Source organism: Perognathus longimembris, chromosome 10 (genome assembly GCF_023159225.1).
Source record: "Perognathus longimembris pacificus isolate PPM17 chromosome 10, ASM2315922v1, whole genome shotgun sequence".
NCBI lineage: Eukaryota > Metazoa > Chordata > Mammalia > Rodentia > Heteromyidae > Perognathus > Perognathus longimembris.
This window is the reverse complement of record NC_063170.1, coordinates 12932408-12945388: the sequence shown is the minus strand read 5'-3', so window position 1 is coordinate 12945388 and position 12981 is coordinate 12932408. Positions and strand designations below refer to the sequence as shown.

The 12981-nt window shown below is 54.0% G+C and overlaps 2 protein-coding genes across 2 annotated transcripts in view; one reads left to right on the top strand and one right to left on the bottom strand.

The window, feature by feature from the left end:
* Positions 1 to 765: 765 nt before the first annotated feature.
* Positions 766 to 6481, top strand: Hsd11b2 (hydroxysteroid 11-beta dehydrogenase 2). Its single transcript, XM_048355329.1, has 5 exons — positions 766 to 1163; positions 4585 to 4797; positions 4925 to 5110; positions 5219 to 5356; positions 5551 to 6481. The coding sequence occupies exons 1-5, from the start codon at positions 899 to 901 to the stop codon at positions 5964 to 5966; spliced, it is 1218 nt and encodes a 405-aa protein (XP_048211286.1). The 5' UTR covers positions 766 to 898; the 3' UTR covers positions 5967 to 6481.
* Positions 6482 to 6999: 518 nt separating this feature from the next.
* The window catches only part of Atp6v0d1 (ATPase H+ transporting V0 subunit d1), a 40534-nt gene continuing 34552 nt past the window's right edge, over positions 7000 to 12981 (bottom strand). The window contains exons 4-8 of the mRNA XM_048355330.1: positions 11840 to 11919; positions 8194 to 8271; positions 7894 to 8070; positions 7717 to 7794; positions 7000 to 7607 (exon numbers count right to left, since the gene is read on the bottom strand). Of these exons, the coding sequence (XP_048211287.1) occupies positions 7446 to 7607; positions 7717 to 7794; positions 7894 to 8070; positions 8194 to 8271; positions 11840 to 11919 (575 nt within the window). The 3' untranslated portion in view covers positions 7000 to 7445. The remainder of the gene's footprint in view (positions 7608 to 7716; positions 7795 to 7893; positions 8071 to 8193; positions 8272 to 11839; positions 11920 to 12981) is intronic.

Genomic DNA, 12981 nt, shown 5'->3' with positions numbered 1-12981 from the left:
GGAACAGAGCACCAGCAGACCACCCTGGCCTAGGCTGTCTTCAGGAACTCCCCAGATGTTGCTATTGACTTGGCTCTTGGGGTGGAGGATGAAGGGTAAAGACTTCCTCTGATGGCCTACTGAGGTGGGGTTGCATATCCCAGGACTGGGCCCTGGAGAGAAACGGGAAGAAGAGGTTGAACTCTGATGACCTTGGGCAGTTCATCCTGCTCCCCAACCCCTGTCCCAGGTGGCTTTTGTGGCTCCGAGCTGCTCGGCTGTGAGTGTGAGTTAAGTACACCTGGGAACTTCCGCCGAGCCCCGCGTGTGGGTGCGGGTGTGGTGGCGATGGCAGACTGGGCGGCCACAGCAATACCATCGATGTGGAGTGCATGAATGGACGTTGAGCATGTTTTCAGGTGTCCTGAGCAGGTGTGAACAGGATGTGCTCACCTGGGCGAAGTAGCTCAGGGCCCTGGAGGGGGATGGGGGGCCCGGATGGAGCGAAGGAGTGACTGGATGCAGGGCGCACGGGGTTGGGACCGCCGGCCTTTCCCCCAGCGCAGTCCGCAGCGAACAACTCCGCCTCACCCAGCTAGTTGGGACTTTGTTCCGGCTTCTTCGAAAGCGGATCTGGCCGAGGGGGCAGGGCTCGGGGGGGGGGGCACCTGCCCGGCGGGGGGTGCCGGGAGAGAAGTGCAGGAAAGCCCCACCCCTGCCCCGCCCCCGCCCCGCCCCTGCCCCGCCTCCGGGGCTCTTTATAAGCCGGGTCCGAGGGCCCGCGGAGAAAGCGAGTACCCCTCCCACCCCAGGCCGGTGTTCCCCTGCACCCCGCGTGCTCCCCGCCCTTCACTCACTCTCCTCATCCTCATCCCAGCCCCCGCCCCGCCCCGCCCCGGCCCGGCCCGGCCCCGCCGCCATGGAGCGCTGGTCTTGGCCGTCGGGCGGCGCCTGGCTGCTCGTGGCGGCCCGCGCGCTGCTGCAGCTGCTGCGCGCGGACCTGCGTCTGGGCCGCCCGCTGCTGGCGGCGCTGGCGCTGTTGGCCGCGCTCGACTGGCTGTGCCAGCGCCTGCTGCCCCCGCCGGCCGCGCTCGCCGTGCTGGCTGCGGCTGGCTGGATCACGTTGTCCCGCCTGGCGCGCCCGCCTCGCCTACCGGTGGCCACTCGCGCGGTGCTCATCACCGGTGAGTGCGCAGAGCGTGGGGATTCCAAGCTCGAGGGCGGGACCGCACACCTAGAGGGCACGGCCCAGACGGGCTCCCCAGCGCAGAAGGGAGAGTGCCCCTCCTCCCCTGGGCGCACCGGAGCGAGTGGAGGAGAAAGCGTTGGGCATCTCCCCAAGTCCGGCTAACTACCTGCCGCTGTGAAAAGTGCTGGAGGGAAAGTGAGGTGGGAAGTGGCAAGGTGCTCAAAAGAAACTTGGTGGCTCAGAAAAGGGATCCTCCTGGAGTTTGAGGGGGTATGCTCTGCCCACCCACCCCCCCTCTCCAAGAGAGCGGGAGTGGAGCAGGGGACAAGTGCTCTGAGGAATTCAGGAGACCCGGGAAGGGAAAACAGTCATCCCTTGAACTGTCTGGTATCCCCACGTGGGACACGGCAGCTCCGATTCCCGGGCCAAAGAAAGAGCTTAAGTGGTGAGTTCCTCCCATCCAATTGGCTAGAATTCTTGGAGTTTAGAAACGCTTGAGGCCACCATGAGGGACCGCTGGGCACTCAGTTGCCTCTCAGGTCCTGCCATCTCTAACCGAATTGCACATTCAGCCGTCTGCACCCAGCATCTCATCCCCAAAGTGCCTGGTCCTTAATGCCCAGGAAAGCAGTCAAGGAGATCTAACTCAGGTGCTCCTGGCTGCCTGGCTGAGTTCCCTTTGTCTGGAACAGGGAATAAATCTGTCATCAGAGCAAGGGAAGGGAAGGGAGGGCTGCACACCCAGCAGGAAGTGAGGAGGGGGAGAAAGGATAAGGGGCACCGGTCCACTGGGGGGGGGGGGAGGAGTGGTCTAGTTTCTCCTCCAACCACCATTACTTTGGACAAGCACTTTGGGTTTTGTTCCCTTTGACCTATGCTGCGGACAATCAAGGAAGCAGACTTCTCAGAGACCTTGGTTCATTAAGGGGTGATTGCCATGTCAGATGAGGTGAATTCAGGAGGAAATGTTTGAACTAGGCCTTGAGGGATAGATGGAGAGAGGTAGATTAGGAAAGGTGTCTTGGATCACAAAGAGGGTGTAGGACAATGGCTTAAGGCAGGAATAATCATGGCCTGGGTAAAGGACAGTCAATAGCCAATCTAGCTGCTAGTGTGTGGTGGGATGTGAGGTTTTCTTGGGAGGAGTTTTAAAGTCAGGTAAGAAGTCAAAATGTGTTGTGGGAGGGGAGGCTTTAGACTTTTGGAGAGGGGATGGAGCTGGAGCAAGACTCAGGTTGGATGGAGAGAGTCAAGTTCAGGGTAGGTATGAAGCCGCAGGGATCTCCAGTTTTAGTGATTTGAGGAAAGAAAACCACCAGATCCTTAGGATCTTGGATGTAGTGTGAAGCAGGATCTAGGCTTGGGTTTTGTCCCTACAGACAGGACAGATCCCTTCCTGCCTCCTAATGTGCAAGTTGCTCCTACAGAGCCATCTCAGCCTTGAACCAGGGAGAGAAGTGAGAGGACAGATGCTTTCATGACCTGGGCCCCCTCCACCTTTGGTTGCAAAGAAAGGTTTGGGATTGGAAACAGAACTGCCCATCCCATCCCTTTGTAAGCAGTAACAGCGGTCTCCTAGACAATTTCTGCAAACTCTGGAGTTTCCTCCATCACTACTCGGCTATAGCAAATTTAAGTGATCAGCTCCTACCCCACGTGCCAAGGGCACATTGTCTTGTACCTACTGGAGCTGCTACCCACCCCTCCCTGAAAATGCTCCTGAGAACTGCCAGCCAAGTCTACTCCTCAAGCTCAGCCATGCGGTTGGGGGTTGGGCTGTGTTGTGACTGGTTGCCTTGTGTGCATGCATGTACACATCTGTAGGCCTGTAAGTGGCAGGGTTCAAGCTTACGTGTGAACATCAGGGCAGGTTAGAGAGATGTGCAGGTATCTAAGTGTCTGCAGGTAAGCAAGAGGGTATATAAAATGTGCATGACTGTTGGAACCCCAGAGCTCAGGCTCTGGGAGGTCGTTTTTTTCCTATAGAGGGCCTGTCTGCTCTGGGAGGCAAAGTGCTTGCATTTGTGCACACATACTCCCCTCCCCCAGCCAGACTTGCCTGGGAAGGACCCCTCAGCACAGACCCTGCGGGCCCCCAGCTGCACAAAGCCCAGTTCGCAGCCCCCGGCCCAGCTTTGTTCTCTCCTCAGCAGAGGAGGCGGGACTGAGATGAGGAGGGGTGCTGATCACCCAGCAGTGGGGAAGCAGAGCTGCTTTGCAGCGATTCTGCTCAGCAGGACCCCAGGGCTGGCTAGCTGTACAGAGCCTCCTCCCTTGCTGGCCCTCCTCCTCCCCTCACTGGCCACCCACGGAGCCAGAATCAGAATGGAAACCATCAAGGAAGCAGGGGCTTATCAGTGCTTGGGACCCCCACACTGGCTCTGCCTGGTGGTTCTTATCTCTGCATACCAAGGACAAGAAATTAAGCCTCCAAGAGTAGTAACTGACCTCAGGTCACATTCAATAGTTATGAGGGATTCAAATGCAGGTCTGTTTTTTGTACCACCATGGTCCTTGTCCTGTGAGCAAGTGGCCTGGATTTAGAAAATGCTTTCCGTTGTCACTGATTGGAATTCGGGGGGGGGGGGGGGGGGCGGTGACACAAGGCAAGGGATGAGATGGGGATGGGCCTCCAACTTGCCTACAGTCTGAAATAGTAATAGTAGAGGGTGATGAATCTGGGAAAGGAGTTGGTACTCAAGTTAGAACACCAAAGCTTGGGCTTCATTGTGAGGATGGCAAGTTCCTTAGGAGAGTGGGGAGCCTTGAGATAGTTTTCAGCAGCAAAGTGATATTGTTTGGGTTGTTTTGTTTTTGTTTGTTTCTTGTGCCTGTCCTAAGGCTTAAACTCAGAGCCTGAGCCCTCTCCCTGAGCTTTGCTGCTTAAGGCTTAGTGCTCTACTACTTGGGCCACAGCTCCACTTCCAGCTTTTTGAGTAGTTTACTGGAGATAAGAGTCACATGGACTTTCCTGCCCAGGATGACTTTGAACCTCGATCCTCAGATCTCAGCCTCCTGAGTAGTGAGGATGGCAGATGTGAGCCACCAGTGCCTGGTGATGTTATCGTTTTTGGAAACTCTCGATGGCTGCTTAGGTAAAGGATGAACTCGGTAAGCAATATGGTTCAGGACTAGGTCTCTATTTCTTCTGTGAAATGAGAATCATAAGCCATGTTGGATGGGGTTGCTATGGGGAGTTCAAGGAGATGACAGTTGTCCCAGTCTGTGTGCAGGGTTCAATCAGAAGGCAGTGCTTGCTAGAGGTGTCTATAGGGAAGAACGGAGGGCTCTTGAATGCTGCTGGTATGAATGAATGCCCAGGAGCCTGGATCCCGCCCATACCATGATGACTCTTGGGTTGTCTTGGGCTGGGCTGGGCCACAGTGGGAGTTCACTGGTTTCTCTGCCCTGGCCAGGCTGTGACACTGGTTTTGGCAAGGAGACGGCCAAGAAACTGGATGCCATGGGCTTCACAGTGCTGGCCACAGTATTGGATTTGAATAGCCCTGGGGCCCTAGAGCTACGTGCCTGCTGTTCCTCACGCCTGAAACTGCTACAGATGGACCTGATGAAGCCAGCAGACATTGGCCGTGTGCTAGAGTTCACCAAGGCTCATACCGCCAGCACTGGTCAGTGAGCACATCTCTACTATGGGAGGGAATGCATGGCTGGGCAGGGTAAAGGCTGGGTCAGCAAGGATTGCAGATTTGCTGCTAGGCTGATCTGAGGCTTTCCTCTCTGCCTCTGTGCCCTTAGGCCTGTGGGGCCTGGTCAACAATGCTGCCATCAACGATGTCGTGGCAGATGTGGAGCTATCTCCTGTGGCCACATTCCGCAATTGCATGGAGGTAAACTTCTTTGGTGCACTTGAGCTAACCAAGGGCCTCCTGCCACTTCTGCGCCGCTCAAGGGGTCGAATTGTGACCATAGGCAGTCCAGCAGGTGAGTGCCCTTCCCTTCTGGAGCAGGGCAGGAAAGGAGCCTTTGCAGGGTGAAGGAGGGCGGGCCCTTCCTGAAGCCCAGTTGCCTCATCTCCTATTTTATCTCTAGGAGACATGCCATATCCATGCTTGGCAGCCTATGGAACTTCCAAGGCAGCCATAGCTCTGCTTATGGACACGTTCAGCTGTGAACTGCTTCCCTGGGGGATCAAAGTCAGTGTCATCCAGCCTGGCTGCTTCAAAACAGGTGAGTCATGGTCAGCAGTGGGGCATACTTGGGGCCTGGGGCTGGGAAAGGAGGAGGCGCAAGGTCTTACAGATAGGGGAAGGGCTGAGGGGACAGATACAGCTTTTGCCCACAGTGTGGGTAGGGCTAGACTCCGTGAGTAGCCCCTGGCTGCCCTAGCTGACTGTCCTTTGACCTTGCCACCCTTTCCCAAGAGTCGGTGACCAATGTGAATCACTGGGAGAAGCGGAAGCAACTGCTACTGGCCAGTATGCCTGGAGAGCTGCTGCAGGCCTATGGTGAAGACTACATCGAGCACCTGCATGGGCAGTTCCTTCATTCACTTCAAATGGCATTGCCTGACCTCAGCCCGGTTGTAGATGCCATCACTGATGCTCTGCTGGCAGCTCGGCCACGTCGCCGCTATTACCCAGGCCGTGGTGTGGGGATCATGTACTTCATCCACTACTACCTGCCTGAGGGCCTCCGCCGCCGCTTCCTACAGACCTACTTCATCAGTCACTGTCTGCCCCGAGCACTGCGGCCTGGCCAGCCTGGCCCTATCCCTGCCCAGATCATATCCCGGGAACCAAACCCAAACCCAGACCCTTCCCCAGTGGTGTCCCGGTAAGATTATGTGCACAAATAATTTAGCTGCTCCAACATGGGTGCCCTTGGCTCTCTCCTGGCCATTATGAAGCCCAAGTCTGCCCTACAGCCTCTTACAAAGAAACCCAGTCCCCAACTACCAATGCCTGCCTGGTCCAGGCCTAGGAGGCTAAGGTTTCCCAGACAGCCTCAGTCTCTCCACTGCTTCATAAGTCCACATGGACCTTCTGGGAACAGTGCTCTACCCTGCAGCATGGAAAACCCAGCTAGATGGGAAGGGTAGTGCAAGACTTTAGCTGTAGCCTTTGACAGGACCCTACAGACAGTGCCTCTGCAAACTAAGGAGTGACTGGGAGGGTTGGGGACTTCCTCAGGATTGTTTCTTGGCATCTGTGGCTCAGTGCTGCAATTCCAGGGTAAATCCCACTGCCTCTTGACTGGCTCAAGAATTAGGACCCCCACCACCCACCTCCAAGCCACAGGGAAGCTGCATACCCTACTTGCTACATTTTAAATAAAGACAAGTTTTTATTTCTCTTAGAATGGGGGAGATGCAGTGTTTGGAAGCAGTGACTGCTTGGTTGCCTAGGTAACAGGGTGTGGCTGTGTGACAGAGGTTGGGAACTGCCCGGGAGCTCCTGGGGCTCACCATGGGAGCCTGGACTGGCACAGTCCTGAGAGGCTCCCCCGGCCCACTGCAGTTCTCACCCCTTCTCTTCCACTGATCTTAGGCAAATCACTTATCTCTAGGTCTGGTTTTCCTCACAGGAAAGGCGGGTAATGACAGTGATTGCAGGGGTTATAGGGCTCAGAGAAACAATTACAGAGCTCTGAACTTCTCCAGAGTCAGGACCAGCTCCCAGGCCTATTTCTGCATCTGTGTCTTTAGCAAAGGGCAGGGGGGGTGGGTGGGAGGGAAAGGGCTATCCTCTAGGGATTCACTGACCCTGAGTAATCTGGGCTGCTGGCTTTGTAGGGTAGACTCAGCAAGGGTCATGAGAGAAACAGGGGTCTAAAATAGGTACTAGGGCCCAAATGAGGCAAAAGACAGTGGCTTAGGGAGGGCATTTTTATTGTTTCAGTGAGAGCTGAGGAAGGGTGCTGCAGAGCTCGTTACCCAACAACACACACACACACTATCTTTGCCATGGGCCACGACTCTGGGGCTGACCCACAGACACAAGAGGAGGCTCACACTATCCCCAGGGATTCTAGATTAGGGAGAGACATGAAAGTGACCACATGCTTCTCAGACATGTTAGTGGCTGTAAACATAGGGTTGAAGGGGACTCATTACTGTGGGGGGAGGGAGTATTGGTCCATTCCTGATCAACAGCCCCTTTTCAGGCTCAAAAGCAGTCCCAGAGGGAGTCAGAGAAGTTGGGCAGCCCCTAGGACAATGTAGTACCCTCCCTAGCCTTCCCCTCCCCAGCCAGATGAGCCATGGGCTTCGTCACAGCATACACAAATACACATCGTGCACTTGAGTGAAGTCAGGATGCTAGAAGATGGGAATATAGTTGTCAATCTTGGCACGGTGGCGCTGGGCTATGCATTCAGCAATCCATACAATGTTGCGACATTCCTGCTCCTTGAGCTTCACAAAAGCATAAAAGACACCAAAGTGGAACTGGTTCAGGAAGGCCAACTTGTTCAGCTTTACCTGTGGACAGAGGCAGGGGTAGTATGTAGATGGCTCTGGCCAAAGTCAGTCCTAAGCCACAAACAACCCTCCTTATGCTGGGTAGGCCCTGTAAAAGCCCCGTGCTTACCTCATGCTCAAAGAACCGGTCCTCCAGGGTCTTGTCTCCAGGGTTGCTGCCTGCACCCTCAAAAAGAAGCTTGTACTCCTGGCCAGGGAGCAGTGGGAAGCATGAGCATGAGGGTGGTACTGGAGGGTGTGTAGTGCCAACATGCCCACCCACTATCTTGCCAGTCAGGGTACTCACCGGGTAATAATCAGCCACGTTCTTGACCTGCTCATAGTCATCTGCCCGAGCCAGCTGAGCCAAGCCCTCAGGGTAGAGGCGCCCGCAGTGTGGGAAGAGTTTGGCACGGTCTTCCTTGGACAACTCTGTGCCAAAAGAGTTGATGGTAATGATGAAGGCGCGGCGGTCTGCTTCAAACTGTGGGTCAGTGCACAGGCAAGGAGAGAGGGAGGAAGAGAGAAGCTGTAGTCAATTGGCAGAATTTCCCCCAGGCCAGAGGAAGTGGGGACCAGAAAGGCAAGAAGGTGGGCAGGTACTCACCTCTAGAATGGGACACATGGCATCAGCAGTGGTCCCACCCAATAGGGTGCAGAACTTGTAGAAGGACTCCAGGTAGGCCTGTGCGGGGCATGGAGCTTGTTCAGTGCAAGAAAAGAATACTAGGGGGCTTCTTAGGCCCCCAACTCACAGTTCTCCATTTCCCTCTTCAGCCCCTTTTATGGTATGTGGATGAGCCAGTGTACCTCTGTGGTGAAGCCACTAAAATATCCGCCAATTTCAGTTAATCAGCCATGCTTGGCTGTTACCCAGAAATGGCAGAACAGTCTCTGACCCACTGTGTGCTTCAGGGTACATGTCCCCCATCCTTTCATCCCACAATAGTTATGTCTTCTTCCTGATGCTCTGCATTCCTCTTCCCTTAATCGCCCCAAACCTCCTGTTCCTCAGCCTCATGTGTCCATGGGTCGGTGAGGAAAAATTACTCCTGAGAGTTCATGGATATGGCCTGGGCTGATTACTCAGCTCTCCTTGTACCCCACCTTGCAGAACAGGCCCCTAGCCATCACCCAGCAGGAACTAAATTGTCAGGCCAGCTTTTGCTGAAGGATGGTTATTGCCTGTGTGGACGTCAGCCTCACCGTACAATGGCTGGGTACATGGGCTGCTGGTGGGAACAAGTACTTCCTGCCCAGGCAAATTGGATCTGCTAGGCATAAGGAAAGATCAGCCCAGACCTCCGGTCCCTCTCAACACTCATTCATAAAGCCAGCCAGGCTTTCCCTACCCCTCTCCATGGTCTCCCATAGGGAGCTCTTTTGCATGGACATCCTTCACTCAGAACCCCTTGGGGCTTATCTGTGGCATGATTAAAGAAGACTAAGGATCAACAGAGACTATTCTTCTAAGCTGTTGCAGGAGCCTGGGAGGCATGAAAAGTTTTGTACACTAAGGTGCATGTACCAAGGTGACTTGCACCCATTGGTTCAGCCATTTCCAGAAAGATGAGATGAGGGCTGGGAATATGGCCTAGTGGTAAAGTGCTCGCCTCGTATACATGAATCCCTGGGTTCGATTCCTTAGCACCACATATATAGAAAAAAGCCGGAAGTGGAGCTGTGGCTCAAGAGGTAGAGTACTAGCCTTGAGCAAAAAGAAGCCAGGGGCAGTGCTCAGGCCCTGAGTCCATGCCCCAAGACTGGCAATAAAAACAAAACAAAACAGAAAGATGAGATGAGACCCAGGAATCCATGAGACCAGGCCCAGCCTGACTAGCAACAGTAGACAAACTGGGCATAGGGGAAAGCTGAAAGGTGACTACTGGAGTCACAAGCACTCAAAAACTAGGAGATAGGAGAGATCAGAAATAAAGAAGCCTTGGAGGGGAGCATGGAGCTTAGTAGAGGGTCATCAGAAATAAGATGGCCTGGGGGCAGAAACAGCTACCAACCCTGACTATAGCTTAATAGTCCTCTTAGATCCTCCAAGAGTCAAGTCTACTGTGACCAGACAAGCTGGCTATGCTGAAATTTCAAGGTCTACCCTATGAAGACTATAGTGACTATCTGTGGAGGAAGCAATCAGCCAGGTCTTGGGCCTCATACTCTGTACTTCCCCATCTGCTTAGGCAAGTTGTGTTTGTCTCTGGAAAGGCTGATCATATTTGGGAAGGGTGGAAGAATAGACATAGACTGTCCTCTGGAGGCTAGAACAGCTAAAGCAACTGGCAAGACCCAGGTACCAAGGTCACCTCCCCAGCCTCACCCTGTCCCCTGGAGTCATCCAGCTCATGGCAGCTGCACCAGCTGCCTACAGTTCCCACCTGCCAGGCTGCTGAGGGTCCACCTAATCTCCCATCTGTGGCTACCACGCTGGGAAATCACCTGACGGGCAGGCGGCCCTGGCACAGAGCCCATAGTATGGGGTTGGTGTTTATGAGCTGATGCCTGGGCAGCACTCGCTGGTGAATGACTCCAGCTAGAACCAGTCAGGCCCAGTGAAGGGTGTGAATGAAGTTAGGGGACAGCCACACCCCTCACCCTGTCTCAGGGCAGGGAACCCGGCAATGGGCCAGCTGGGTGGGAGCACTAGGAGAGAGAAAAAGAAAGAGATGGGAGGGAGAACACGTGTGTGTCTGTGCACATGCTTTCTTTCTGTCTCTCTGGGACTAGGCTGGCTTGTCTCCCGTTATCAAGGTGGGTGAGAAACAGGCTAAACCAGGTGTGGTCTTTGGTGCTGTTAGTGACTTACTGTGTGGTTTTAGACAACCACCTTGCTTTTCTCTGAGTCTTCAGTTTCTTCATTTTTCAAATGAGTACAATGATGCATACTAGTTGCTTGGACAATCAAAAATGGAAGTTGGGAATTACCTTCTTGCTGCTAATATGCCCTCTATGCTGCGGCCATACAGGGTTTTCTCAGCTTTCTCTATTCTGCTAGAAACCTTCACTGGCTCATCCTGACCACCGAATAAAGTTCAAATGTCTGGTCTGGCACTCAAGGCTCAGGGTGGTGACTTGACCCCGTACTGCCTTTTTCTCTGGACTTCTTTCCCACTTGGAATCTGTACTCTCTCAGCAAACTTCCTTGCTATCTGGTTCACACGCCATGCTTTTCTTCTATATGTACTGTGCCCCTTTTCTATACCATCACCGCTTACAAGTAGACCCTTCATTTATCACTAGACCCTCCCTGAATTCTGGCTCAGGTCTCTGCAGGAGACTGGAGAGCCTGAGCTAAGGCGGATCTAAATGTTAGACAGCTTGAACCAGGATAGGAGAGGACCCCATAGTGGAGACTTGATAGAATGATGCCATCAGGGTTAGCTCAGCAGGTTCTTTGGCCAGCAGTATCCGCAGCCCCTCTTCAAGGACTGTCCACTTCTGATCAGTGTTCCTGACTGCAGTTCATTGAAGGTCTTGGCACTACAGCTCAATGCTTTACTGCAGCCAGAGTCTGGTCTATCTCAAATGTCCCTAATTGGTCCATGGCTTTTGGAGGTACTGGGATTTGAACTTAGGGCTTCACCTTTTCTGAGTAGGCACTCTAGCACTGGAGCCATGCCTACAGCCATGATCCCATCCTCTTAAATCTCTTTGGGTCTAGGCAGTGCTGACCCAGGAGTCTCAAGCCCAACCCTCTATGGCCAAGGGTCAGCCAGTCTATGCCACAGCCCAAGAGGAAGCAGGAGGTGGACAGAGGATGAAGATAGTGGGATATAGAAACTGCCTCCAGACCTGGGAACCTGAGAAGGTCACAATGACCTAGCTATGCCTGAGTGGGTCTCTCCCCACCATGACTGAGCAGTTATCTTAATGCAAGTGCCTATCTTGTCTGGCAACATCCCAGGTGCAATAGGTCTAATGGCTACGGCCTGGGTGGTAGCCCATGACCCTCCAGGATGCTGGGGGAGTGGCCCTCTAAGAGCCAGCTCTGACAGGCCAAGCAGGAGAGTGCCAGCCACTCCTGCTGATCTTATCTGAGCCTGCCACAGGCACTAGGGGATGGATAACCTGTTCCATGCAGCCTTGTACCCCTCACAGGAGCCAGAATGAATGGATAAGCCCCAGGGACAAAAGCCTAATGTTGCTGTGTCCTACCCCAGCACCTCACATAAATCACCATACCACCATGCCCCACAGCCCCATCCACCAAGAGGCCATTCCCCATCAGTCATGCAGGGCACTACCTTATAGAGTGTGTTACGGATGATCTCGATGTTCATCTCATCAAGGTCTTGCTCTGAGATGCAGTCCTGGAAAAAAGCCGCTGAGGAGGAAAGATGCACATGTCAGGACTGGGCAAATGGCCTAGGCTAGAAACCCTGCTGATGTCCAGCCACTCTACAGGATATAGAGGACTCCTGTCACAAGGTCCCTTGTGCTAGGTATGGAGCAGGGGGGCTAGCCAGCCTGAGATACTGCCTTGGAAGTGGCAGAAGCAACGCTTGGGGCCATGAACACTGACCTGAGCTTTTCCTGCCTCCTTGCTCCTAAAATTGATTTATAAAGGAGGCGGCCAGCCATAACATGATCTAATCGCCGCTGGGGCAGACCCAAGTTTAGACCATGCCAAAGAGAGGCTTGCATAAGAGGCCATGAGATTCTCCCTTCTCCAGGGGCAGCTGTGGATTTGGGGCCTGATGCTCACTTTTCTGCCTCCCCTAGGAAGGCCTGGCACCAACATTTGGAAAATCCTCTTTGTCTTCCTGGGGACAGGGAATGAATCTGGCAGCAGGACCTACAACCAAGGGGGCCAGTGCAGGGCTGGAAGGGGAGGCAAAAGCAGGATAGAGCATCCCCATTCCCCAAAAGGGCCTGAAGATGAACTAATCTGTATTTTCTTTAAACACGGAGACACTGAAAAAGCAGGAACTAGCTCAGAGTTACTGGAAGCATCCAGGACTGACTAGATTGGGCCTCTTAGCTGAGAGCCCCTGTGGCTCAACCCTGTGGCTTTCTATAGTGGATGCCCAGGGCTCAGGCTTTTGGTTATGAAGGCACTAGCTGGTGGGGTCCTCATGCCTTCTCCCCAGCCTTGTAAGCACACCTCTCCTTAGCCTCCCAATTCCCTTCCTTTCCTTGGCCTCTGACATTGACATGCATCTGCTAAATACTGTGTGACCTGGCCCCTGGGACCTGCTCAGTGAAGGCTGTCTCACAGGAAGCCAGTCATTCTGACCTTGCTTAAGGCTCCCATCTTTCAAGACTCCCACTACACCAAGGGCCCAAACTTCTCTCCCTTTCTTCTCTATGTGTTCAGCCCTTCTCTGCAAACCAGACCATTTCCAAAGTCAGATGGTCAAGTCAGGATGTGGGGTAGCCTCCTGGC